The sequence below is a fragment of the Microcaecilia unicolor genome, chromosome 1, assembly GCF_901765095.1.
Source record: "Microcaecilia unicolor chromosome 1, aMicUni1.1, whole genome shotgun sequence".
NCBI classification, from domain to species: Eukaryota; Metazoa; Chordata; class Amphibia; order Gymnophiona; family Siphonopidae; genus Microcaecilia; species Microcaecilia unicolor.
In genome coordinates this window covers 174,682,077-174,707,361 of record NC_044031.1, presented here as the reverse complement: position 1 = coordinate 174,707,361, position 25,285 = coordinate 174,682,077, and the positions used below count along the sequence as shown (strand labels likewise).

The 25,285-nt window shown below is 43.1% G+C and overlaps 1 protein-coding gene across 1 annotated transcript in view; it reads left to right on the top strand.

The window, feature by feature from the left end:
* Positions 1 to 25,285, top strand: part of RFTN1 (raftlin, lipid raft linker 1) — a 319,836-nt gene that overhangs the window by 180,414 nt on the left and 114,137 nt on the right. The window contains 1 exon segment of the mRNA XM_030202597.1: positions 9,807 to 9,909. Within this exon segment, the coding sequence (XP_030058457.1) occupies positions 9,807 to 9,909 (103 nt within the window).

The following is a 25,285-nucleotide window of genomic DNA, read 5'->3' as shown; positions in this document are numbered from 1 at the left end:
ATTATATTCTGGTCAGTATTCAGCCAGCAGCAATCATATTTTTATCTATATTGATATTTGTAATAAGGTCTTTCACCTTTAAGAAAACACTGACTGCAATAGCAATATAACATAACAATGTTGTACAAAAATTATATTTATTTATTTATTTGTTACATTTGTATCCCACGTTTTCCCACCTATTTGCTGGCTCAATGTGGCTTACATAATACCGTAAAGGCGATCGCCAAGTCCGGTATGGAAACAAATACAATTTGATATAAGTGCAAAGTGATGCATGTGGGAAAGAGGAACCTGAATTATAGCTGCGTCATGCAAGGTTCCACGTTAGGAGTAACGGACCAAGAAAGGGATCTAGGTGTTGTCATTGATGATACGTTGAAACCTTCTGCTCAGTGTGCTGCTGCAGCTAAGAAAGCAAATAGAATGTTAGCTATTATTAGGAAAGGAATGGAAAACAAAAATGAGGATGTTATAATGCCTTTGTATCACTCCATGGTGCGACCTCACCTCAAATATTGTGTTCAATTCTGGTCGCTGCATCTCAAAAAAGATATAGTGGAATTAGAAAAGGTGCATAGAAGGGCGACGAAAATGATAAAGAGGATGGGATGACTTCCCTATGAGGAATGGCTAAAGTGGCTAGGGCTCTTCAGCTTGGAGAAAAGGCGGCTGAGGGGAGATATGATAGAGGTCTATAAAATAATGAGTGGAGTTGAACGGGTAGATGTGAAGCGTCTGTTTACGCTTTCCAAAAATACTAGGACTAGGGGGCATGCAATGAAGCTACAATGTAGTAAATTTAAAATGAATTGGAGAAAATTTTTCTTCACTCAACGTGTAATTAAACTCTGGAATTCGTTGCCAGAGAATGTGGTAAAGGGAAATTATTGATGAGCAGAGAAATAAAATTAGACACTTAGAAATGTTGCACGATGAAATGGGTTTGGTGTGGTGAGGGCTTCTTTCATCCAGTACATACCCATATGGAGTACCAGCACCTTTTTTCTTGCCTTCAATAAGAGTCTATTCATCTCATTAGATTTCTCACTCAAAGCCTCCCAGTCTGTTTTTTTTATTTCCATTCATGCACAAGCCAGCCTTGAATCTGTGACTCTCAGGTACAAGTATTCTGTGCTGCATATACACAATATAGAGAATTTTTGTTTTTAAGATGGCACTTAACCAATTTCTGCTTGATAGGCTACAAACACATGTTGTGCTTCTGGACAGTGTTTGGAATAAGCAACACTACAGCCCTTAACCATTTGCTTGTTTTCAACTGTAACTGCTCCTATATTTGAATCTGAAAAGCTTATGATCTACCAGTCAGCTTTATGTCATCAGGAGCAATCCGAGCTGGTTTGCTCCCACTGCATTCGGGAGTCCTTTTACCAAGCTGTGGTAAAAAGGGCCCTGCGGTAGCGGCGGGGGCTGTTTTTGCCGCATGCCATGGCCCTTTTTACCACAGCGGATAAAAAGATCCTAAAAAAGACATGGCCATGTGGTAAGATTATTCTACCGTGTCCACGTGGGGGGAGCACTTACCGCCATCCATTAGTAAGGGCTTCTGTGGTAACCCAGCAGTAACTGGGCAGCGTGCGGGACTGCCTGATTACCACCAGTTTAGCGCCATGCTAGAAAATACAGAATTATTTTCCGTAGCACCGGAAATGGTGCATACTGGAGGCGGAAGTACCGCCGGAGGACGCGTTGGGATGGCGGTAGCTCCAGGTTGCCACATGGCAAACCTTTACTAAAAGGGCCCCCCCAGTGAGGGTAAAAACAGCACTGGCTCAGTCTGTCCCTGGATGACCCAGATCCTTTATGTAGATTTGCTTTTTGTAACATTTATTTGATCCCAGCTGTGGTCCTTGCCAGGCCATAGCAACAAATGGAACTTCTTGTGATTTAACTTCCAGTGTATATTGGTGTTTTAAGGCCATGTAATATCCATCTTATGTGTGTAGATGACTGAGGTGAGGTATTCTTCTCTTAGTTAGTTTCTGTGTAGAAAATCCAGTTTGTTCTCTTTTCCCAAAAAGAGATGTGTTGGTATTCTAGGAACTAGTGTAATATTTAGAATGCTGTCTTTTTACATGTCGCAGGGCTGTTGACAAGGGTGTGGCTGCTGTAGAGGTGGAACCATAGATTGATACCCTACCCCCAAAAGTTGGCTGCACATGAGTACTGGCTGCTTCTTTCCTAGAAAAAAAAAGCATTGGGTCTGGTAAAGTGCTAATTGATCTATGTGAGCCTAGAATAAGCTTAAACAGTGCTTACACAAATGAAACTGACTTTAACCTAAAAGAGATAAGGCAAAACTAATATGAGAGATGGACTGCAGTGGTGAGAAGCCTAACTCAAGGAAACAAGTCTTACAAAAATATATCCAAGAGAAGAAACAAAAAAGAGGGAACTGATTTAGGGGCTCTTTTACTAAAGCTTAGCTTGAGTTATCTGCTGCAGGGCCCATAGGAACAACACGGGCCCTGCTGCAGATAACTCAAGCTAAGCTTTAGTAAAAGACCCCCTTGGAAAAGTAAGGACATAAGATAGTAGTTGTGGATTTGGTAAGTGGTTTTTATAGAAGACTAGTAAAAAAAAGACCGTTTCTCATTGAAATGAAACGGGCGCTAGCAAGGTAATCACCTTCTGCCATTAATGTTTTTAAGGGAAATTCCAGCGTCCCCCCTCCCTCCCAATTCCAGGGTCCCCCTCTCTCTCTCCCTCCCTCCCTCCCAGTTCCAGGGCCCCCCTCCCTCCCAGTTCCAGGTCCTCCCTCCCTCCCTCCCTTCTTCCCAGTTCCAGGGTCCCCCCTCCCTTCTTCCTAGTTCCAGGGTCATCTTCCCTCCCTCCGAGTTCCAGGGTCGTCGTCCCTCCCTCCCTCCCTCCCTTCCAGTTCCAGGCCTTCTCCCTCTGAATTTTAAAAGTCATCCTGACTTACCTCTTCGGGGTTACGGCGGCCGGCAGCAGCGGTAAAAAGCGTGCAGGCTCGGCACTTACTTCAGTTTTCCCTTCTCTGTCTCTCAGCTCTGGTCCCACCCTCATTTCCTGTTTCTGCAAGGGCGGGACCAGAGCTGAGAGACAGAGAAGGGAAAACTGAAGTAAGTGCCGAGCCTGCACGCTTTTTAACGTGTGAGGTATGTCAGGATGACTTTTGAAATTCGGAGGGAGGGGGCCAGGAACTGGAAGGGAAGGAGGGAGGGATGACAACCCTGGAACTGGGAGGGGGGACCCTGGAATTGGGAGGGAGGGAGGGAGGGAGGGGGGACGCTGGAACTGGGAGGGAGGGGGGACGGACGACGACCCTGGAACTCGGAGGGAGGGAACGAACTTCCAGTGGGTGAATATTATATGCAGCCTTCCCTTCCCTCCGAGGGCGGGGCACTGAGAGCGAGTGCGAGGCCTGTGGTTGGTCCCTTCTCCTTCTGACGTCACGTTTCTTTCCCTGGCAACTATACAGAGTTCTCTCAAGGGCGGGGCAATTACGAACCCTACGAACACTACAAGGCTTCACTGCCACACTGCCACGGAGTCAGCTTCAGAACATCGGAGATGCAAATTATTATATTAGATGTGATTCTATACAAGTTCAGAACAATAGATTTCCTCTCAAAGTTCCATTTTCCTTTATTGGACAATGCTGAAGTTCAAAATAATACTATTTTGGTAGAGTAGAGAAGATCAGCTTCCACCATTTGGAACTTCACTGTAGGTGTGAGTCGCAGCTACCCAGGAGTTGTCTCCTGTTTTATAACCCTTTCTTATGGTGCTTTGTAAAGTTTTCTCACCCTTGTCATTTTTCACATTCTGCTTCCTAAAAAATATAGTTCAAAACGCATTGAAGTAGGAGTTTTTGACTGATCTACACAAAATACTCTACTCTTTCAACATGAAAGAACAATTATAGAAATAGCCAACAACTAATTAAGAATAAGAAATAAAAAGCCTTGATTGCATAGGTCTTCACACTCCTTGCCATAGTGAAATCAAATAAGCTCCCCATATTATCTTGGTTTCCAAAAATTGCCTTAACAAAGCTTGTAATAAGTTAAAAGAAGCCCATCTATGTCCTGTCACAGTAGCAGAGCTGGTTAAAATACTACTGCAAGAAGAATCAGTCTGGTTTCTGCTGTATGACATGGATCTGAAGCAAAGGTCTAAACATGCCAAATGTGGTGCTAGCCATGGATTAAGAAAACTGTCAAGAGAGGTCACTTTAAAAGAACTTCAGAGATCTGTGACTGAAATCTAAAACCTGTTGACTATTAAACAACTTCAACATTATTCCACAAATATAGCTTGTATGGGAGGGTGGCAAGAAGGTAACCACTGATTAGAAAAGCCGTATGATAGGCTGCATAGAATATTTAAAAAAAGACTTAAGAGTACACTACAGCCACGTGGAAGAAGGTTTTGTGGTCTTATGAAGTCAAAGTTGGTCTCAGTGCTAAAGAATATGTGTGTGGTATTTTAACAACCACCACTGTGCTAAAACATCCCTATAGTTAAAAAATCATGGTGACGGCATTATGCTGTGGGGATGCTTTGCAGCAGTGAGATCAGGGAGACTTGGAAAGATTAAGGAAAAAATGAATGATGCAGATCTTGGAGGAAAACCTGTTTCATTCCCATTTCTACAGCAGAATATCAAGAAAGATTCATCTTTCAGCAGAATAAAGGTCTCAAGCACAAAGCCAAAGGAACAATGGAGAGGCTCAGTAAGAAAAAAAAAAGGGAATGTCCATGAGCATAGGAGCCAACTTTTCAAATTTATTGGGGGTGCTAAAGCCTATGGAAATAACCCTTCCTTGGACACATACAAGGAATTTCCTCAACATTGAGGGTGCTCAAGCACCCACAGCACTCACAGAGTTGGCTCCTATGTCCATGAGTGGCCCAGTCAAAGCCCAGTTCTGAATCCAATAGAAGCAAAATAGACTTCCATCAAGTACTGGCTTATTTGGATAGATCATCAAAGGTTGAAAAACCATCAGTCTTTTGACTGGTTGTATATCTCATGAATTCAAGTCCTATCCAAGAACCTAAGAATTGTAGAGGTATCAGCAGTACTGAATAAACCTTATTTTTGTAGCTGATAAGGTGGTAGTCCATCCAGGTTAAGTAAGTCTAAGTTCTTTGTGGTATGGTTCCAAAAGTTCCAATTATTAATAGGGGTGGGCTCAGGGTTACCATATGGCTCCAGAAAAAGGAGGACGGATTGAGCCAGCCGGGTTTTACTTCCATTGCTTTCAATGGAAGTAATTGAGCCAGCCGGGTTTTACTTCCATTGCTGAAAGCAATGGAAGTAAAACCCGGCTGGCTCAATCCGTCCTCCTTTTTCTGGAGCCATATGGTAACCCTAGATGGGCTGTCATTTGTGACAAAATGGAGAAAGGCCACACAAGGGTGGATGTGCACTTGATCCCCACGAAAAAAAACCCCAGTCCAATGAGAGCAGAGAAGGAGTAGGGAAGATAGGCTCTTTCCAATCAGTGAGGGACACGTATGGATGATAAAAAACTTTATTGGATAACATCAAAAATGGCTCAATGAGTCATTTTTGATGTTATCCAATAAAGTTTTATCATCCATACGTCTCCCTATCTTCCCTACTCCTTCTCTGCTCTACATTTGTGACAAAACGTAATTTGCCAATAATAGTACACACACTTCTTAAAGAGCGTGCAATATGTTCAAAGAGGGCCTCAGCGTGCGTCAAAAACACACGCTAATGCTAGGGCAGGCCCCATTTTACCGCAGCTTGGTAAAAGGACCCCTTATAGAATAGTGCTGAGCATGCATCTAGCACTTACCTGCATAAATGCTGGTCTTCTATAATTTAAGCCTTCCAATGGAACTTATGGCTGCAAAGTTATAGAGTGAGGGGAATGGTGCACACTTTGTTAATAAGAGTATGCACTCGTAACGACATTCGTTCTGGAAAAAAAATGAACATAAAATTTTCTGACTGCCCATCACTAATTGTTATTGGTACCACTATTGATTTCGTTTTCCAGATTCTTCCAATTTTAGGCCCCATTTTACAAAGCTGCTCTAGTGGCTGCCGGTATGAAAATGCTGACACAGCCCATTTACTTTGAATGGGCTGTGTCAGCATTGCCACGCAGGGGGTTAATTTGTAAATCCCTGTACCTTGTGATCTTTTCTATATTTTTTTTCTTTAACCCAACTGTCGTCTGATATTGACACTTCACAAACCTTAAGTATTTTGGTTCTATCACTGTTATATCTGACATATCCCACAATACATTTGCATTTTCATTCTCTATGACTTTATTCTTAATTTCATGTTTCCAATAATTTTGGTGACTGTTGTGAAGTTTCCTATATTCAGTTTGGGCAATTTCACTGTAGCCATTGATAATGTGATCTACAGTTTCCTCTTTTTCTTTACACAGTCTACATTTACTGTCATTGCTAATTTATTTTTTATTTTGGACTTCTTGGCATTTCTTTAAATTGCTTGCTCTTCAACAGCACAATTACAGCTTCTGTTTCTTTTTTTAGACATCTATTCTGCATCCATTTCCACGTCACATTGTAGTCTGCAATTCCTTCTTTATTTTTCAAATATTGTCCATGCAACTGGATTTATTTTCCCCACTTTTCAAATGTCTTTTATTTGTTTCTTTTTTGCATTCCTCTTTAATTTCCATAGATTAAAAAAATTCATTTTTACTTTAGTCAGTAGTTGCTTTTTGCTGTTTAGGATGTATATATAGATAGATATTGTTATATATACTGCTGAATAAAATTCTCCACTTTCTCTCACTGTACAGCATGGATCATTTTCCCATGGAAGGAAGCAGGCAGTTTTCAATGGACCCTTCTGCAGGGGTAAACACCCTGCAGAGAATTCCTTTGAAAACCTAATCCTGCAAGTTTAGCAGAATTGGTTAGTTCAGTGGATTCCCAGGACAAACTAAATTGGTAAAACTGTTGCTGGATAGATAGCATTGCAAGTTTATCAATTAGCACCTTGCAGGCTTGCAGCATGAATAAATTACTAATGCACTGTATTTTCAGTGAATCCTAAATAGCATTGTCAAATCCGAGAATAAGCCAACACTTAATGATGACTTCTGCTGCCATGCACGCTTCAGGCCTCTCTGAGTTGAAGTACGGCGTTGTATATCTCTAGAACCTCATTTCAAATCCAGTTTAGGGGTTCTGTAGTGTCCAAAAGTAATCTGTTCTCATCAGACCTCTTACTTACCGTACCATATGTGGCCCAGTACTGCATGTCATTCTCATTCATAACTTTTTTGTACAGAACAGTGATGCTTTAGTGCAGCATTTCTGGAGGAACAGAGTGTGGAACTTCTGTAATGGAAAATGACTTCCTGTCACTTTCTTCTTTAGCTTGACTCATTAATCTCTTTTTCCGTAGATGCAGAATGAGAGAAAAAGCCTAAAGAGACACTTTCAGAAGTTTCCGATTGCCTAACAGAAATATATCGGCTCTGAGATGCTAAATCTACTCACCTAATTTCTACTGGTTTCATTTGGTGGCTAAATTTAGCTGCTCAAAATCTGGGCAGTTGGGAGAAAAAAAAATGAAGTGGCTAGTGCCGATTTTCAATGATAGCCACTTAGCTTGGCTGGCCAAACCTAGGCACAGACATACCCGGTTTAAATCTAGCCAAGTAATCCCTACTCCTGGAGTCAGTGATCCATCCAACTGATCTTACTAAAAAAAGACCGCTGAACTTTGTCACAATCCCTTCTCCTACTCAAGAAAAGAAAAATTAGAGTTGACAGCCTCCAAATACCTTTCCACCTCTAGGATGCCCACAAAACTGCCAGTTCCAAGCTGGCAAAAGGACACAGTATTAATCTTTTACTAATTTGACATTCAGAATTGCTAATGTCAAAGCACCACTGGACCAGTAGGAGATAAAACTATGACCATCTGTCAGCTTAAAAGTGGGAGGGATTTTAGGTATTCTCAGAGATCTTTATTTTAAGAGCAGATGGGGAGGTGGTGGTGAGGGAATATGGTGGCAAAGTTTAAAATGAGTTTATTTGATAAAATCATGTTTGTGGAATTGCAAGCTTGTAAGTTTTTTGAGAGGACTCAGCTGTTTTACCACTCATTTAAGTGCTAGCAAGCTAAGGTTAGTTGCTCAAGATCCAGTGGCCTAAATTTATCCAGCCATATTTTGTGCAGCTAGATTTAAACTCATTTTTATCCATAAATCTAGGTGTCTGCGTTCAGTTGAAAATGTGTTTAACTTAGCCAGCCAAAATCTGACAAGCAAAGTTGGATACTCGACTTTTTTTTTTTTTAAATTGACCCCTTAGAAAACCAGGCCCTTATTTAGTCCATTTTCCAATGAGAAGGCTGAGCTTTTGCTATAAACTTCTGCCTTTTCCCTGATGGCGTTTCACCTTCTATGTCCTACATCTACACTAAGCTGGTTTCTCAGTGAGCCTCCCATGAATCAAGAAGCCAAGATCTTGGCTGTATTACTGCTAGGCCATGCTCTCTGACTTATTCCGTTAGCTGTCTTTGTCGCCTTCTCAAACAAAGTAATCGTTAATCTAATAGGATATACCCTTTCTGAAGCTATAAATACTGTCTTAGCCACTGTAAACCTCTGTGACTTGTGCAAATGGCACCAAAAAGCTTGTAGGCAACTCCATGAACGTTAACGCACTACCACCTTATTTCTCACGCCGGAAATGAACTGATTATCTAACTTACTCTATAATTTACTCTATCATTTATGAACTTTAATGCAATACCACTTTGTATTTCTCATTCCAGAAATGGCGATCGCCATTACGGCATAATGTAAGCCACATTGAGCCTGCAAAAAGTTGGGAAAAGGTGGGATGCAAATGCACCAAATAAATAAATGTAAGATAATAGAAAGAGTTACTGGCTGCCCAAAGGCATTCTCAGCTTCTTAATAGTCAACATGATAACTCTGTTGAAGGGTAAAGTTATGTATAGCACAATAGTTTTACCATAGGGTGGCTCTACTGAAAGCTAACAGAACCACAGCAGCTTCCTATGGCTGCCATAGTGTACCCTGACACTGGTGACAGAAAATTGTAATTAATAATGGATGCCACTTTGGATGCTTTGGGGATTGAGTCAAATGCCCTATACACAGGCATTGTGAGTGTTGTTGGTCTGTAAGTCACAACATTCGTTCTGGAATGAAAAACAAAACGAACATAAAATTCTCTGGCTGCCCATCCCTAAATGTTATTAGTAATATTATTGAATTCTTTTTCTAGATTCTTCTAATTTTAGGGACCCTTTTACTAGGCCGCGTAGGTGCCTACGTGCATCCAACCTGTGCCACTTTGGAGTTACCGCATGGCCCGTGCGGTAATTTCATTTTTCATGCTTATCCAATAAGCGTGCCAGAAAATATATTTTATTTTCTGGTGCGCGGTGAAAATCGGGCGGTAACTCCAACGACATGTGTAGGCGATTAGCACACAGTTAACATGAGAGACCTTACTGCTAAGTCAATGGCTGGTGGTAAGGTCTCAGATCCATAATGGACACGTGCCAATTTTTATTTTGCCACACGTCCATTTTTTACAGGCCCTCTGAAAAATGGATCTGCATACCCCAAAACACGCACCTACACTAGCGCAGCCTATTTTTCAGCACACCTTAGTAAATAGACCCCTTCATTTATAAATCCCTGTACCTCATGATTTCTTGTGGTAACAAGTCTTACTTGAATGTTTGGATCGAGCTTTGAAACTGCCACTGATGGTGCTAATAATCTATGTGTTTTATTTGCTTTATTTAGAAATGAGAAAACGGATAATGAAGGATACAACTTGGAGCTACAATTTGTTGCATCATCAGTGCAGCCTGCAAGCAAAGCAATGATTCCAGAGGTTGTTGAAAAAGTAGGTGTATGTTTGGTTTGAAAATAAGTTAGCTAACCATAGTTATTCTATGATTAGTTCTACCAATAGTGCATACAACTCATTTTTATGTCAGACTTTCACTATGCTTTTTTCCCTCTCACATCCTGCCAAATGTAAAATACCAAATGGGAGCCCAGTATTCAAAGAGGGCTCAGCACCTGATTGTAGCTGCCTTGGGTTAAGTTTCTAATTTAGGAACCTGTGGAGGGGCATAATCGAACGGGGCGCCCAAGTTTTCATGAGGGCGTCCTCGCAGGACGGCCCTGTGAAGGGGCAGGGAAACCCGTATAATCGAAACAAGATGGGCGTCCATCTTTTGTTTCAATAATACGGTCGGGGACACCCAAATCTCAACATTTAGGTCGACCTTAGAGATGGTCGACCTAAATGTTCAGATGGTCGACCTTAGAGATGGTCGTCCCCGGTTTTTGGCCATAATGGAAACCGAGGACGCCCATCTCAAAAATGACCAAATCCAAGCCCTTTGGTCATGGGAGGAGCCAGAATTTGTAGTGCACTGGTCCCCCTGACATGCCAGCTGCAGTGGACTTCACAAATTGCTCCCAGGTGCATAGCTCCTTTACCTTGGGTGCTGAGCCCCCCAAAACCCACTACCCACAACTGTACACCACTACCATAGCCCTAAGGGGTGAAGGGGGCACCTACATGTGAGTACAGTGAGTTTTGGGTGGGTTTTGGAGGGCTCACATTTACCACCATAGGTGTAACAGGTGGGGGGGGGGATGGGCCTGGGTCCGCCTGGGTGAAGTGCCCTGTACCCACTAAAACTGCTCCAGGGACCTGCATACTGCTGTGATGGAGCTGGGTATGACATTTGAGGCTGGCATAGAGGCTGGCAAAAAAAATTTTTAAGTTGTTTTTTTTTTAGGGTGGGAGGGGAGTTGGTGACCACTGGGGGAGGAAGGGGAGGTAATCCCCGTTACCCTCTGGTGGTCATCTGGTCAGTTCGGGCACCTTTTCGTGGCTTGGTCGCAAGAAAAAATGGACCAAGTAAAGTCGGCCAAGTGCTTGTCAGGGACGCCCTTCTTTTTTCCATTATCAGCCAAGGACGCCCATCTGTTAATCATGCCCCAGTCCCACCTTTGCAATGGTGCCGACACGCCCCCATGAACTTTGGTCGTCCCTGCGACGGGAAGCAGTTGAGGATGCCCAAAATCGGCTTTCGATTATGCTGATTTGGGCGACCCTGAGAGAAAGACGCCCATCTCCCGATTTGTGTCGGAAGTTGGGCGCCCTTCTCTTTCGAAAATAAGCCTGATAGTGTACTTGTAAAGAGTTCATTGTTTGCAAAGAGTGCACACTCTTGATGACATTTGTTCTGGAATGAAAAAGAAACCCCTGGAAAAGATGGCACAATTTTGTTTTTGCTGCCTATCTGTACTGTTTACCCTCCAATCCAGTTTTCTACCTGACTTCCCCTCTCCCCTCCCCCCCCCCCCCCCCCCCCCCCATCCTTATGAATCTTCAATCCCTTCCTTCCTGCTAGCTCAAGAATTCTGATGGCCTGGGCAGAGGCCTAGTAGATCAGTGAGTAAACCCAGGCCTGGATACAGTGTTTTGCTCTTCTCTAGACTGCTGTAGAGCATCTTAAAACACAGATAGAATATCAAAATAACAGCTAAAATGTGTTTCATAGCTGCAAAATGACCATTCCAGACTTAACACAGATTACTGTCCTCTTGAGATCATTAATCAAATCATTTTTTTTCTTCAAACAACACTAACTTATTTTGAGCCATTTGAAAAAATCAGAAAGAACAACAGAACATTCATTTCTTTGGTACTCTGTAATGAAAACCACTTGCAAGGACCAGTTCTATTTTCTGTATGTTATAAATATAGACAGTTCAGGCCTTTATTGATCATTTTTGATCTTTTAGAACAAGCACAGTGTTAAGGTTTCTACAGAGACTGTAGCATCTTAGCTGTCTGTCTCAAGAGTTCTCAAAAGCAAGAGCATAATACCCACTGGTCAAACATACAGATATATATTTATGTGAAGGAAAACATCTGTTAATGGGTCAAGTTTATTGGACTCAGTTACATGCTTTATCATGGTGTTGAGATATAAGCTCCATGAATGGTGCAAAGTTATTTCAGCAACATTCCCATGAGCTTTGGTGTGCACTTAGAAATCTCCGTGCCAGTGAACTGTTGGGTCATGTCTTTCACCGAGATAAAATTAAAGCTACTCATTATAATATACAAGTTTAAGTTTGGTGAAAAAATCATTTTGAATTTAAAATATTTCCCTGAAAATCAAATAAAAAATGTGAAGGATAATACAAATGCATATAAGTTAAAGTAGGAATAAAGAAATAAAAATCTTAAAAATTTGTTACTTGACAGGTGTTGCATTTTTTACCAGGAATAAATGAATTGATACATTAAAATTGCCCAAAAATAAAGAGAAAGGGAAGGACATAGGGAAAGAGGCAGGCACTCTATTACTCTAATTTAGGTGTTCTCAACCCAATCCATGGTGTACACGCAACCAGTTGCGCTTTCAGGCCATCTATAATGAATATCCATGAAATACATTTGCACATAATGGAGGCAGTGCATGCAAATCTCCCTCATGAATGTTCATTGTGGGTGCCTTGAAACACAGACTGGCTTGGTGTGTGGGTTGAGAGCTCCTAGTTCCAGGCCCCCTACCTCCAAATTTTAAAAGTCAACTTCACTTACGAAGTCGGGTTTACAGGCGTGCAGGCTTGACCCTTCTCTCTCAGCTCTGGTCCCACCCGAGTCTGCACGCCTGTTACCGCTGCTGCTGACCTCCATAAACCCGACTTCGTAAATGAAGATGGCTTTTACAATTTGGAGGTAGGGGGCCTGGAACTGGAAGGGAGAGAGGGAGGAAGGGAGGGACGACAACACCCTCATGCGTGTGACGTCGCGTTCCGAGGGGGGAGATCCTGGAACTGGGAGGGAGGGAGGAACCTGAAACTCGGAGGGAAGGAGGGAGAGAGGGGGGAACCTGAAACTCAGAGGGAGGGATACATATCAGACTCTCACTGCCTAACACATACGTCTCCTGTGGATTTCTACTCCCTAAGTGCATCACTTTGCATTTCTTTGCATTTTAATTGCCAAACATTAGACCATTCTTCTAGCTTCTGCAGATTCTTTTTCATGTTTTCCACTTCCTCCGGGGTGTCCACTCTGTTACAAATCTTGGTATCATCGGCAACATATGCATTGATGGTTAATTGTGTTAGGGTGACTGACAGGACTACTTGTTTTGTTTTGAATGCAGCTGCCTACTGGTTAAGCTGACCTTGTTTGGATGTTTAATTCCTGATATTAGTTAACATCTTGAATTCAATCCTTCTGAAATCTGGGACCAAAATTCAGGGGCTCAGTTCAAGTCTGAATACTCTACCCTAAAATCTCCATTATCTTGGAGTCAGTGACACCATCTTAGTTTGTCTTTACGAGATCAAGTGTAGCTTCCTATTAGATGGGCTTTTCACATAAATGAACGAAGGACTCGCAGGACATCTCCACTCCTAGCTGACACTGAAGTAGGTACGCTGTAGAACTGTAGCCTTCTGTTGGTCCACATCCCTTGGAGAAGAGCATTTGCTTGAAATAACAATGGGGAAGCCTTAGTGGAGAATTATCTTTTATTTGCTGTTTAGCTGATTATAACATTTGCTATTTATTTATTTTGTAGTCTACTCTACTCTACTCTTCTAGCTTTTGATAAATACCTCAGTCCTTTTCTAATAGCTTCTTCTGTCACTTGTGCTACAAATGTGATAGTGAGAATGTGTACGAAACTGAGTAACACTAACTGAATCAAATGATTTCAAAAAGTTAATTATTTTGATGGAAAAACTGCACATCAATTCATTGAAGCCTTGTTTTTCTGTTTCTTGTTTTCTGGATGAGTGTTACATTGCCATAAATCCTCATTTTTTTTCTGTAGCTTTTCATGCACCAGATCATACAGACTTTTATCTCAGAATCCAATTCAAGTCTGTGGCTTTGAAATCTGAGAGCATCTTTGAGTCTGAATCTTCCACTGTTGAAACCCATGACTTATGTACAAATGTCAAGGGAGGAAAGTAAGATTTATGGAGTCCCAGGTTTAAAGCTATGAACTATTTCCACCAGAAATCTTTAAGAATGCTAGATTGTAGCATGATCTGACTAGCAGCTGCTCATCCAAGCTTTAAAATATAGAATTATTTGTTTTCCCTATACTCCTTTGTGCTGAGACTTCACTGGTGTGTTGCCTTCTTTAATGAAATTCAGTGGATGTAGTAAACGTTTATGCTGCAGTTGGATTAATATAGAATTAAAGCTGAAACTCGGAAATAAGTACGTTTTCTTTTCTTTCCTGGGGACCATATTTGACTGTAAAATGCCAAAATTGAAAAACTGATGTGCCTAATGTAGGAAGGATGGGAGTAAAGGGTAGTGTGTGAGCATGTTTTCTCTCTTTCTCTGCATATATCCAACAGACTGCTAAAACCTGTTGTTTCTTTATAATATCACCAAAATTCGTCCTTTCCTTTCTGAGCAACACTATCAAAACCCTTATCCACACTCTTATCACCTCTCGCTTAGACTATTGCACCTTGCTTCTCACAGGTCTCCCACTAAGCCATCTCTCTCCCCTTCAATCTGTTCAGAATTCTGCTGCACGACTTATATTCTGCCAGCGTCGTTATGCTCATATTAGCCCTCTCCTCAAGTCACTTCATTGGCTCCCTATCCATTTCCGCATACAGTTCAAACTGCTCTTATCAACTTACATGTGCATTCATTGTGCAGCTCCTCAGTAACCTCTCCACTGTGATCCCTCTCTACATTCCTCCCCAGGAACTCCGTTCACTGGGTAGATCTCTCTTATCTGTACCCTTCTCCTCCACTGCCAACTCCAGACTCCATTCCTTTTATCTTGCTATACCATATACCTGAAATAGACTTCCTGAACTGGTACATCAAGCTCCATCTCTGGCCGTCTTCAAATCTAGGTTAAAAGCCCACCTTTTTGATGCTGCTTTTAACGCCTAACCCCTATTTGCTTGTATAGTACCCATGTATGTTTTATCGTTCCCACCTTAGTAATTCCCTTATTCTTTATTTGTCCTGTTTGTCTGTCCTGATTAGATTGTAAGCTCTTTCGAGCAGGGACTGTCTCTTCATGTTCAAGTGTACAGCGCTGCGTATTTCTAGTTGCACTATAGAAATGATAAGTAGTAGCATGTGGGGGGGCATGCAGGAGTAGAAAGGGTAGGATGCTGCAGGATCAAGTAGTAGGGGGTGGGAAATGGAGGAGGAACAATACCTTAATTTTACCTGCAAAAGTAATTAGTCTCCTTTAGTTTAAATACAGCCTTTTATGACAACTCTCTTTCCCATGCACCTCAAAATGATCCTTGGGAAAGTTGCCTATTTTATTTATGACTTTTAAAATATAAATTCTTCTCCACTATACACTACTGTTCTGTCACAGGTCTATAAAGGAACACATGTGACTTCCAAACCTCCAAAAACTAGTTTTTTTTCAAAACCCATAGTATGTGCATACAATAAAGATTTTTTTTTTCTTGTATAGAAATAGAACAGCAAAAATCCTTTATGAGTAAGTCCTTTTGTGGTTGGTATTGAAAGGACTTATGTTGCTTAAATCAGCTTTTAACCACATAAATCCAACCAGTTAAAAATTCTTCCCCCCCCCCCCCCCCCCCCCCCACCATTCTAGTATGCCTAAAATCTATCTTCACAAAATCACCATGCACACTGGACAGAAATGGGCCAAGTCAGGGGCCAGGTTTTCAATTATAACTGGTTTTGCCATGATATATTAGTGTTTTTTAAATCTATATTTTTATTTCATTATTTTGTTATTCCAAGTGGTAACCAGCTAAATTTGATCACTTAACTGTGGCTACACAAATGACTGACCCTGGCCTAAATCTAACTAGCAGATTTGTGCATTATCAGGGCCGTGCCTAGGGTCTCTGGTGCCCCCCTGCAGACTATCAGTTGGTGCCCCCCCCCCCGGTCTAGTATAAAATGCCATAAATAAATATAAACTTTTAACGTTGAGAACCTGATTATCAAAGTGCACATATTCCAAACACTATAATGAAAATAAAATGATTTTTTCTACCTTTGTTGTCTGGTGACTTTGTTTTTCTGATCATGCTGGCCCAGTACCTGATTCTGCTGCTATCTGTCCTCTTAATTCCATTTCCAGGTCTTCCTTTCCATTTATTTCTTTACTTTCCTCCTTTCTTGCCTTACATTGGTAAGTAAAAGCTGGGTCCTCTGCAGACTTGATTGTCCAGTGGATCCAGCTTCTGCCTATTTTCTCCATCCATGTGCAGGTTTTCTCCCTTTTCCCTCATCTCATCTGCTTCCTCTCTCTTACCTCCCCTCCATCCATGTCGATCATTTCTTCTCTCTCCCTTCCCCTCCATCCATCTGCATTGCCTTCCTCTGTCTTCCTTCCCCTCCATCCATGTTCAGAATTTCTCCCCTTCATCCATGTGCATCTCCTTCCTGTCTTCCCTCCCCTCCATCCATGTCCAGCAACCCTCCTCTCCCACCTGCCTTCCCCTCCATCCACCCATGTCCAGCACCTTCCCTCTTTCTCTCCTACCCTTCCAGCCAGTGTCATCCCTCTTTCTCTCTCCATCCTTCCACCCATTACCCTCTCCCAATCCTTCCGTCCATTGTCTCCCTCTATCTCCCCTTCCTTCTAGACAGTTCTCTTTCTCGACCCTTTTCCATTCAGCATGTCCTCTCTCTCCCTATCCTTCCAGTGTCTTTCCTCTTTCCCTCCCTACCAGCGTCTTCCCTCATTCTGACCCCTCCTTCCAGCATTTTTCCTTTCTCCCTCCTTTCATCCAGCCTTTCTCAGTCTGACAGCTAGGGTCTCCCCCAGTTTCTCCCCAACAGCTTCTCTCTCTCCTACCCATGTCCCCTCTTTCCACTCATCTCTCTCTCTCTCTGTACCCCCTTCCATCCAGCATCTTCTCTCTAGCTCTCCCCTGCTCTTTTCCATGTCCCTGGCTCTCCCCTGTTCTTTTCCATGGCCCCTCTTTCTCTCCCCATCTCTTTCTGGCTCTCCCCTGCTTTTTTCCATGTCCCTGGCTCTCCCCTGCTCTTTTCCATGGCCCCTCTTTCTCTCCCCATCTCTTTCTGGCTCTCCCCTGCTCTTTTTCATGTCCATGGCTCTCTGCTGCTCTTTTCCATGTCCCCTCTTTCTCTCCCTCTCTCGCTCCTCCTACCGTTTCCAGCCACGTTCTCTTCTCTCCCTCCGGGCCTCTTTACAGTTCCAGTTACCCAGTTCCAGGCTGGAAATTTTGGGACAGTCCTGCATTTCTGCCCATTCTATGCTGTTGCATTATGGGACTCGAAGCACTCAATGGGCACTACAAATCCCACACTGTTTTGGGATATAAGTTCAAAACCAGGATTGCCCCAAAATCTCCAGCCTGGAACTGAATAGCTTGGCATCTCTGCAGCTCTGCCCTTCCCTACCCTTCATGCCCCAACATCTGCCCTGCCCTTGCCTACCCCTTTCCCCATCCTTCCTTGTAACTCAACATCAGTCCTGTCCTTCCCTTCCCCCATAGCTCAGCATCAGCTCTCCTACCTACTCATAGTTGGGAACAGTCCTGCCCTTCCCTCCCCCATAGTCTAACATCTCCTCTTCCCTTCTTACAGATGGACCCACACATCGGGGATCCCTTATTTCTAATCTTTTTGCTATTGTTTTCAATAGCATTTACTATCATTGTGGGTTAAATCTAGATAGCCTCCCCCCCCCCCAGTCCAGCACCGCTGTTTTCCCTCTCTCCAACCCCCCCCCCCCCCCGAGCACCGCTGTTTCCCCCCCTCTCTCTCCACGCTTTGTTTTCCCCTTTTTCTCTCCCCCAAGTCCAGCGCCATTTTGTTCCCCCCTCCTATCTCTCCCCGTGTCCAGCGCCCCTTTTGTCACTCCTCCCTCCACGGACCGTCAAACCTTACCTTAACAAAGACGAAAGCACACTGCCCACATCCTTCCCTCGCTCCTCCGAGTCCTGCTCTCGCTCACACACTTCCTGTTTGCGCGAGGGTGGGACTCGTGAATGACGAAAGCAGAGGGAAGGATCCGACGCCGGCTGGGCTCAAATCAGCTTCTTATTGCTGCAACAAAGTAAGAGAAAACTTGACAGTCGGGGCCCGGGGGTGGGAGGATGAGAGGGAGAACGGAACGTGGTTGGTGGTAGGCTTGGGAAGGGGCTGGGTCTCGGGAGGCGTGTTGCGGAACGGTAGGTGGGAGGAAAGGGAGGGGAGGAAGCACAAATTTAAAAAAATGTGCCTGCCTGCATTTTTTTTTAAATCCGTTTTTAGTTACGCCACTGCCCGGGGGAGGATATGCGAGGGGATGTTGGGTGGGCGGGCTCCAGCGCTGCTGTCGGGGTCCGGGAGCTGAGGTAGGTGGCGGCGGTAAGCATGGCGCGGCGGCGCCCTCCAGAGGTCGGCGCCCTCCTGCCATGCTTACCTCGCTTACCGGGTTGGCACGGCCCTGTGCATTATAATAACCTAAGACAGTAAAGGGGATGTTATCGATGTGGGTACCCTTAGGACATGTTATTGTATTGTTAACCTGGGTTAATAGTAACTAAGTTTCGTTGCATAAAATAGAACCTTGCCAAAATAGTACAAGTTAGTGGTAAAATAGCATATCTTAGCCATAGCCCACGTTCATAACTATGCCCTTAAATGTGACCACATTTCCCTGAAAGAGTTCATAAAATTCAGTTCTGTGGTGCTATTTAAGACCATGTTTATCTGGACAACTATTAGTTACCTCTCCCCAGTTGGGAGATAGCCTTGGGTAGAGAAATTACTTTTTTTGCATGGAGGAGGCATGTCTGGGGGTGGAGAGTGGGCTTACTGCGCACTAAGTGATTAGCACAGGATTACTGCATTTGCCCTTACCACATAAGCACATAAGCACTGCCATACTGGGAAAAGACCAAGGGTCCATCAAGCCCAGCATCCTGTCTCCGACAGCAGCCAGTCCAGGCTTCAAGAACCCGGCAGCCCCCCCCCCCAAAAAAAACAAATTAATAATGTTCAATGGACTTTTCCTTCAGGAATCTGTTCAAACCCCCCTTGAACTCCGTAAGGCCTGCTGCTGTCACTACATTCTCTGGCAACGAGTTTCAGAGTCCAACTATATGCTGAGTAAAGAAAACCTTTCTCCTGTTTGTTTTGAATCTATCATATTCTAGCTTCATCTTGTGTCCCCTGGTTCTATTATTGTTTGAAAGTGTAAACAAACGCTTCACATCTGTCCACTCTACTCCGCTCATTATCTTGTAGACTTCTATCATATCACCCCTCAGCCGCCTTTTCTCCAAGCTGAAGAGCCCTAACTGTCTTAGCCTTTCCTCATAGGGAAGTCATTCCATCCCTTTTATCATTTTCGTCACCCTTCTCTGCACCTTCTCCAATTCCTTTATATCTTTTTTGAGATGCGGCGACCAGAATTGGACACAATATTCGAGGTGCGGTCACACCATGGAGCAATACAACGGCATTATAACATCCTCGTGTTTGTTTTCCATCCCTTTCCTAATAATACTCAACATTCTGTACACTTTCTTAGCCTCCGCAGCACACTGAGCAGAAGTTTTCAACGCCTTATCAACGATGACTCCCAGATCCCTTTCTAGGTCTGTGACTCCTAACGTGGAACCTTGCATGACACAGCTGTAATTCGGGTTCCTCGTACCCACATGCATCACTTTGCACTTGTCAACATTGAACTTCATCTGCCACTTGGACGCCCAATCCCCCAGTCTCGCGAGGTCCTCCTGTAATCTTTCACACTCCTCCTGCGACTTGACAACCCTGAATAACTTTGTATCTTCTGCAAATTTAATTACCTCATTATTTACTCCCATCTCTAGGTCATTTATAAATATGCTAAAAAGCAGCAGTCCCAGCACAGACCCCTGAGGGACCCCACTAACTACCCTTCTCCATTGAGAATACTGACCAATCCTACTTTCTGCTTCCTATCCTTCAACCAGCTCTTAAATGCTTAATGTGGTACATTTTTTAATGGCTGCACACTAATGGAGATATTAATGCATGGCCATTAATGCAGAAATGGGAAACTGGCAATTTTCCTGCGGTGGTAAAAAAGGCCTTAGCACATGGGGAAAATCCATGCAAGAGCTTGCTAAGGCCACTTTATACCGCAGTTTAGTAAAAGTTCCCCTGAGCAAATTTGGAATTTTGGAGGGAAAGGGGTCCCTGGTCACTTTTTTGTCAGCTGTACAAGGGCCTTGGACAGAGGTAAAAAAGGAAGGCAAGGTCTTGCTTCCTTCCACTAGAGAACAGAGAGAGGATATGTACTGTGGGATACTAAGACCATTATGGGGTAATTGGTGGAAGAGGATGTCATAAGTACATAAGCACTGCCACGCTGGGAAAAGACCAAAGGTCCATCAAGCCCAGCACTCTGACTCCTTCAGGAATCTGTCCAGACCCCCTTTAAACTCAGCAAGACCAGTTGCCATCACTACCTTCTCCTGCAATGAGTTCCAGAGTCTAACTATGCGCTGGTGGTATTAATCTATGTGCCAAAGAGTTTTCATGGGGAATAGTCTGAAAGGAATTTTCCAGGGTTCAGGTAACCCTTAGACCTAGAGGTAAGACTTCCAGAGAGTACTGAAGAACATTTGTTTACATTTTGACTTTTTTAACAACTTATAAACAGTGAGGATATGTCTCTTGGTAGAAAATTTACAACAAAAAAGGAAAAGCAGGCAAATCCATTAAATAGCTCAATTTAAATGCCCGCTAACAATTTACCATTTAGTCAGAAAATGAAACAACCACTGACACCTTCCACAGAAGATCCAGCACTCCTTTTTTGTCTTGAAAAAAAAACTTTTAAAGGGCCAGCATCAGAAAAAATATATGCTTCTCCTTGGAACTTAAGGGGGCTCATTCTCAAAGCACATGAACATCTCAAATGGCAAAAAAAAAAAAGGTCCATCTGTGAAAAACATCCGAACTGTGATTTTGGAATGGTAGAATTTGGGCATCCAAATAGCAAGGGAACATGTTGTGGACAGGACTAGGGAGGGTCTAAAATTAGGACATCCAACAGCAATAATCAAACAGGAAGAATCGTCAAAATCTACAAAGAGGGGTATTTTCATTTAGATCTGTTTCAGTCATGTCCGGCTGGGGTACAAAAAGGTGCTCTGCTTGAGCAGCTAACCACTGGAGAGATTAAGGCATGAATTCTTTCCTCTCCCCCCCCCCCCCCCCCCCCCCCCCCCAGTGATTGCTGACTTCCTCCCTCTCCCCTGAAAGTGAAACTGGAAAGGAATTCCAAGCTCTATGAAAGGATCCGGTATTATGGGCATTCTGAACAAGGCAGAAAGCAGGTCTGAAGAGTAGCCTAGTGGACAGTGCAGTGGACTGTATATTAGGGGACCCAGGTTTGATTCCCACATCTATTCTCCTTTTAAATTGTAAGCCCTTCAGAAACAGACATATGTCTACTGTATCTAAACATTTATGAAGGCTATTGAGGTGGTGTGCCTGATTTACAATCCACTGCACTGACCACTAGGTTGCCCCATTGCTTTGCAAGGACATCTTTGTGGTCATTTCTGTTAAAAATGCTGCCAGACAGATGTCCTTGTCCCTGGATTTTTGGCGTTCATAATTTGGCTGGAATGTATTTGGCGACGCTCCAGACTCCCCTCTTTACTGCCTTCATTTCTCAGTGTCCCTCAACCACTATCATACCCAACTCCATCTTGCTTGTCGTCGTTATTACTCCTCTCTTATTTCTGATGCGGCCAATCACCCTAAGCAACTCTTCCATCTTGTCTCTCATTTAGCTTCTCTTGGTCTTCAGCCTTCTTGCCCCACGTCTCTTTCTATAGCTGACTTTGCCCATTATTTCTCAGACAAAGTCTATCGCCTTTCCCTCCTTCTCTTTCCCCTCCCCCTCCCATTGTTCCTCATATCTGGTCTATCTTTAATATTCCGTCCCTCACTGTCCTGGAAAAATCATTCCAGACACTACACAGGACCACATGCCCTCTAGATCTGATCCCCTCCTCTTGGTTGAATGTTAATTCTCTAGGTCTACTCTCTCTTAATCTTTCTAAGGTCACTAACAGTCTTTCCACTGGTACCATTCCCCTCTCCTGGAAGTCTGCCAAAGTAAAACCAGTCCTTTTGAAGTCCTATCTTGATCCTTGTCTGTTTTCCAATTATAGATCTATTTACAACCTCAGTTTCTTATCTAAGCTTGTTGAACGGGTTGTTTTGGATCAACTCACACACCACATTGAATCTTCTCACTTTCTTCACCCCCAACAATCAGGCTTCTGGTCAGGTCACTCTACTGAAACGATTTTGGCAGCCCTGCTCAATGACATTTATACTTCCCTTGATCGCAGCTATTATACTTTTCTTGTCTCACTAGACCTCAGTGCTGCCTTTGATCTTGTGAGCCACTCTCTCCTCCTCCTAAACAGACTTGCTTCCCTGGGTATCTCTGGTTCTGCATCTGTGCCGATGATATCCTGCTGGTCTTCCCCCAAAATCCCTCCAACATTGACTTCTCTGCTCTTCGAACCTTTTCTTGATGAGACTGACACTTGGCTTTCTTATAATTGCTTGGTCTTGAATCCCTCCAAATCTGTTGCTTTCTGGATTATTGGCCATTCTTTTTCCCCCTCTTGGACTCCCTCCCTTCAAAACAACCCTCTACTACTGGTAGATCTCTTACATCTTCTTCCGTAAAAACTGAAGCAAAGAAGTCATTCAATCTCTCTGATGTGGCCTTGTCCTCCCTGAATGTCCCTTTTGCTCCTTCATGATCTAATGGTCCCATGGATTCCCTCACAGGCTTTCTGCGTCTGATGTACCTGAAAAGGTTTTACTGTGAGTTTTTGTCTCCAAGTTTTTCTTCATATTCCCTTTTAGCCTTCTTTATCAGTGCTTTGCATCTAGCCTGACACTGCTTACGGTGCTTTATATTTTCTTCATTCGGATCCTTTTTCCATTATTTGAAGGATGCTTTTTTGGCTCTAATAGCCTCTTTCACTTCACCTATTAACCGTGCTGGCTGTCATTTGCTCTTCATTCCACTTTTGTTAATACATGAATACATATGGTCTGGACTTCCATGATAACTTGGATATTTTAGTCCTTATTAGCAAAAGAAATAATTTTTCCAGCCACTTCTGGTTAAGGAGAAGGAACATTAGAGATCTAATGCCATCCACAAGCCATTGCCTTGTCATTTGCTTGATCTAAGCACAAGGGAATTAAGTTTAAGCAGCTCCCAAATATACCACAGTGCTCCATGGTGCTGTACAGGCAAAACATTATATAAACGAAACAGCAAGATGTGCATACAATGTTAACTGGTACCTTCTTCAAGAAATTCCATTTCATCAGCCTTCATGTCAGCAAGGTTGAGACTTTGTGCCTCCTGCATGCTTTGCTCAACTTCTGACTGCTAACACCAAATCTGGTTTGAACTGGGGGACACACCTTCTTCCTCCTGATGCAGGGCTGTAGGGAGAATTTATGCAGTCCAGTAGAGTTTTGCTGTGTCATGCTTAACCCTGTCTCTGCTAGATCCTCAGGCTTGTCCTTCCCCCTTTCCCTAAAGGAACTCCTACTGGGGAAACTAAAGATTTTCTACAATCAAAAAACCTTGTGGATTCCACTACAACTTCAACTCCTCCCTCTCCTTCTCTGCGCATATCCAGCAGACAGCCAAGACCTGTTGCTTCTTTCTCTATAACATCAGCAAAATTCGCCCTTTCCTTTCTGAGCACACCACCCGTACTCTCATCCACTCTCTCATTACCTCTCGCCTTGACAACTGCAACCTACTCCTCACTGGCCTCCCACTTAACCATCTATCCCCCCTTCAATCCGTTCAGAACTCTGCTGCGCATCTTATCTTCCACCTAGACCGATATGCTGATATCATCCCTCTCCTCAAGTCACTTCACTGGCTTCCGATCAGGTACCACATACAATTCAAGCTTCTCTTATTAACCTACAAATGCACGCAATCTGCAGCCCCTCATTACCTCTCTACCCTCATCTCCCCTTACGCTCCTACCCGTAACCTCCGCTCACAGGACAAATCACTCCTCTCAGTACCCTTCTCCACCACCGCCAACTCCAGGCTCCGCCCTTTCTGCCTCGCCTCACCCTATGCTTGGAATAAACTCCCTGAGCCCATAAGCCAAGCCCCCTCCCTGCCCATCTTCAAATCCTTGCTCAAAGCCCACCTCTTCAATGTTGCTTTCAGCAACTAACCATTATTTATCTATTCAGGAAATCTAGACTGCCCCAATTTGATTGACTGCACTTCTTTGTCCTTTAGATTGTAAGCTCCTTCGAGCAGGGACTGTCCTCTGTGTTAAATTGTACAGCGCTGCGTAACCCTGGTAGCGCTTTATAAATGTTAAGTAGTAGTAGTAGTAACTGTCACAAAATATGAATAACAAACGGTGTAATTAAGTGCTTCAATCAGTCCATTTCAGTTCTTATAAAACTGTTCAAATTCCAACTCTTTAAACAGTCATCATCATAAAATCTTTTTGTCATGAAACATGAAAGGGAGGAAAAGCTTCAGTACCCAATTTGGGACACAAACATCCTCACAAACTTTAATGGGTTACCTCATAAGCATAAAATCTCCCATTCAATGCTCAGTATATTTTTCTCACAATTTTCTTGGAGACTTATAAATCCAAAAAGGTAGTTTCAAAAGGTGAAAGCACTTATCTGAAAATTGTCATAATCTTTTAAGAGCACTGCTGGAAAGGTCCCACTGATGGTGACCAGTGTTTCACATGAAATGCTGCTTCATGTTGTTCTGGACCAACTTAATCTGGAACAAATCCATACCTTAATTGTCAGTCTTGATTCTTTAAAACTAGCATTGAAATAGTAACATAAAGCTAAGGTCATTTACTTTATCTGCGGCACTCCTCATCAAAATCGCTCTCAAACATGGCTGCCACTGGAACTTCTGGATTTAAAGTCAGCAGATGACGTCATTGTGAATCATTTACATTAAATTTTCCATATATTGCTGATAATAAATTCCCTAGCCTGAAAAAAGTTTTTTTAAACCTCACTATGATTTCAGTAAAAATATTACTATTTTATAGGGGCATTTAAGCCATTTGGTTCTTCAGAACAGAGCTTGAAAATCCATTCTTGTTCCCATTTCAGCAGCCTTAACTTCCTGTTCCCTCCATACTCAATCTCTGGAACATGTCTAGTAACACAACATTTCAGATTAGAA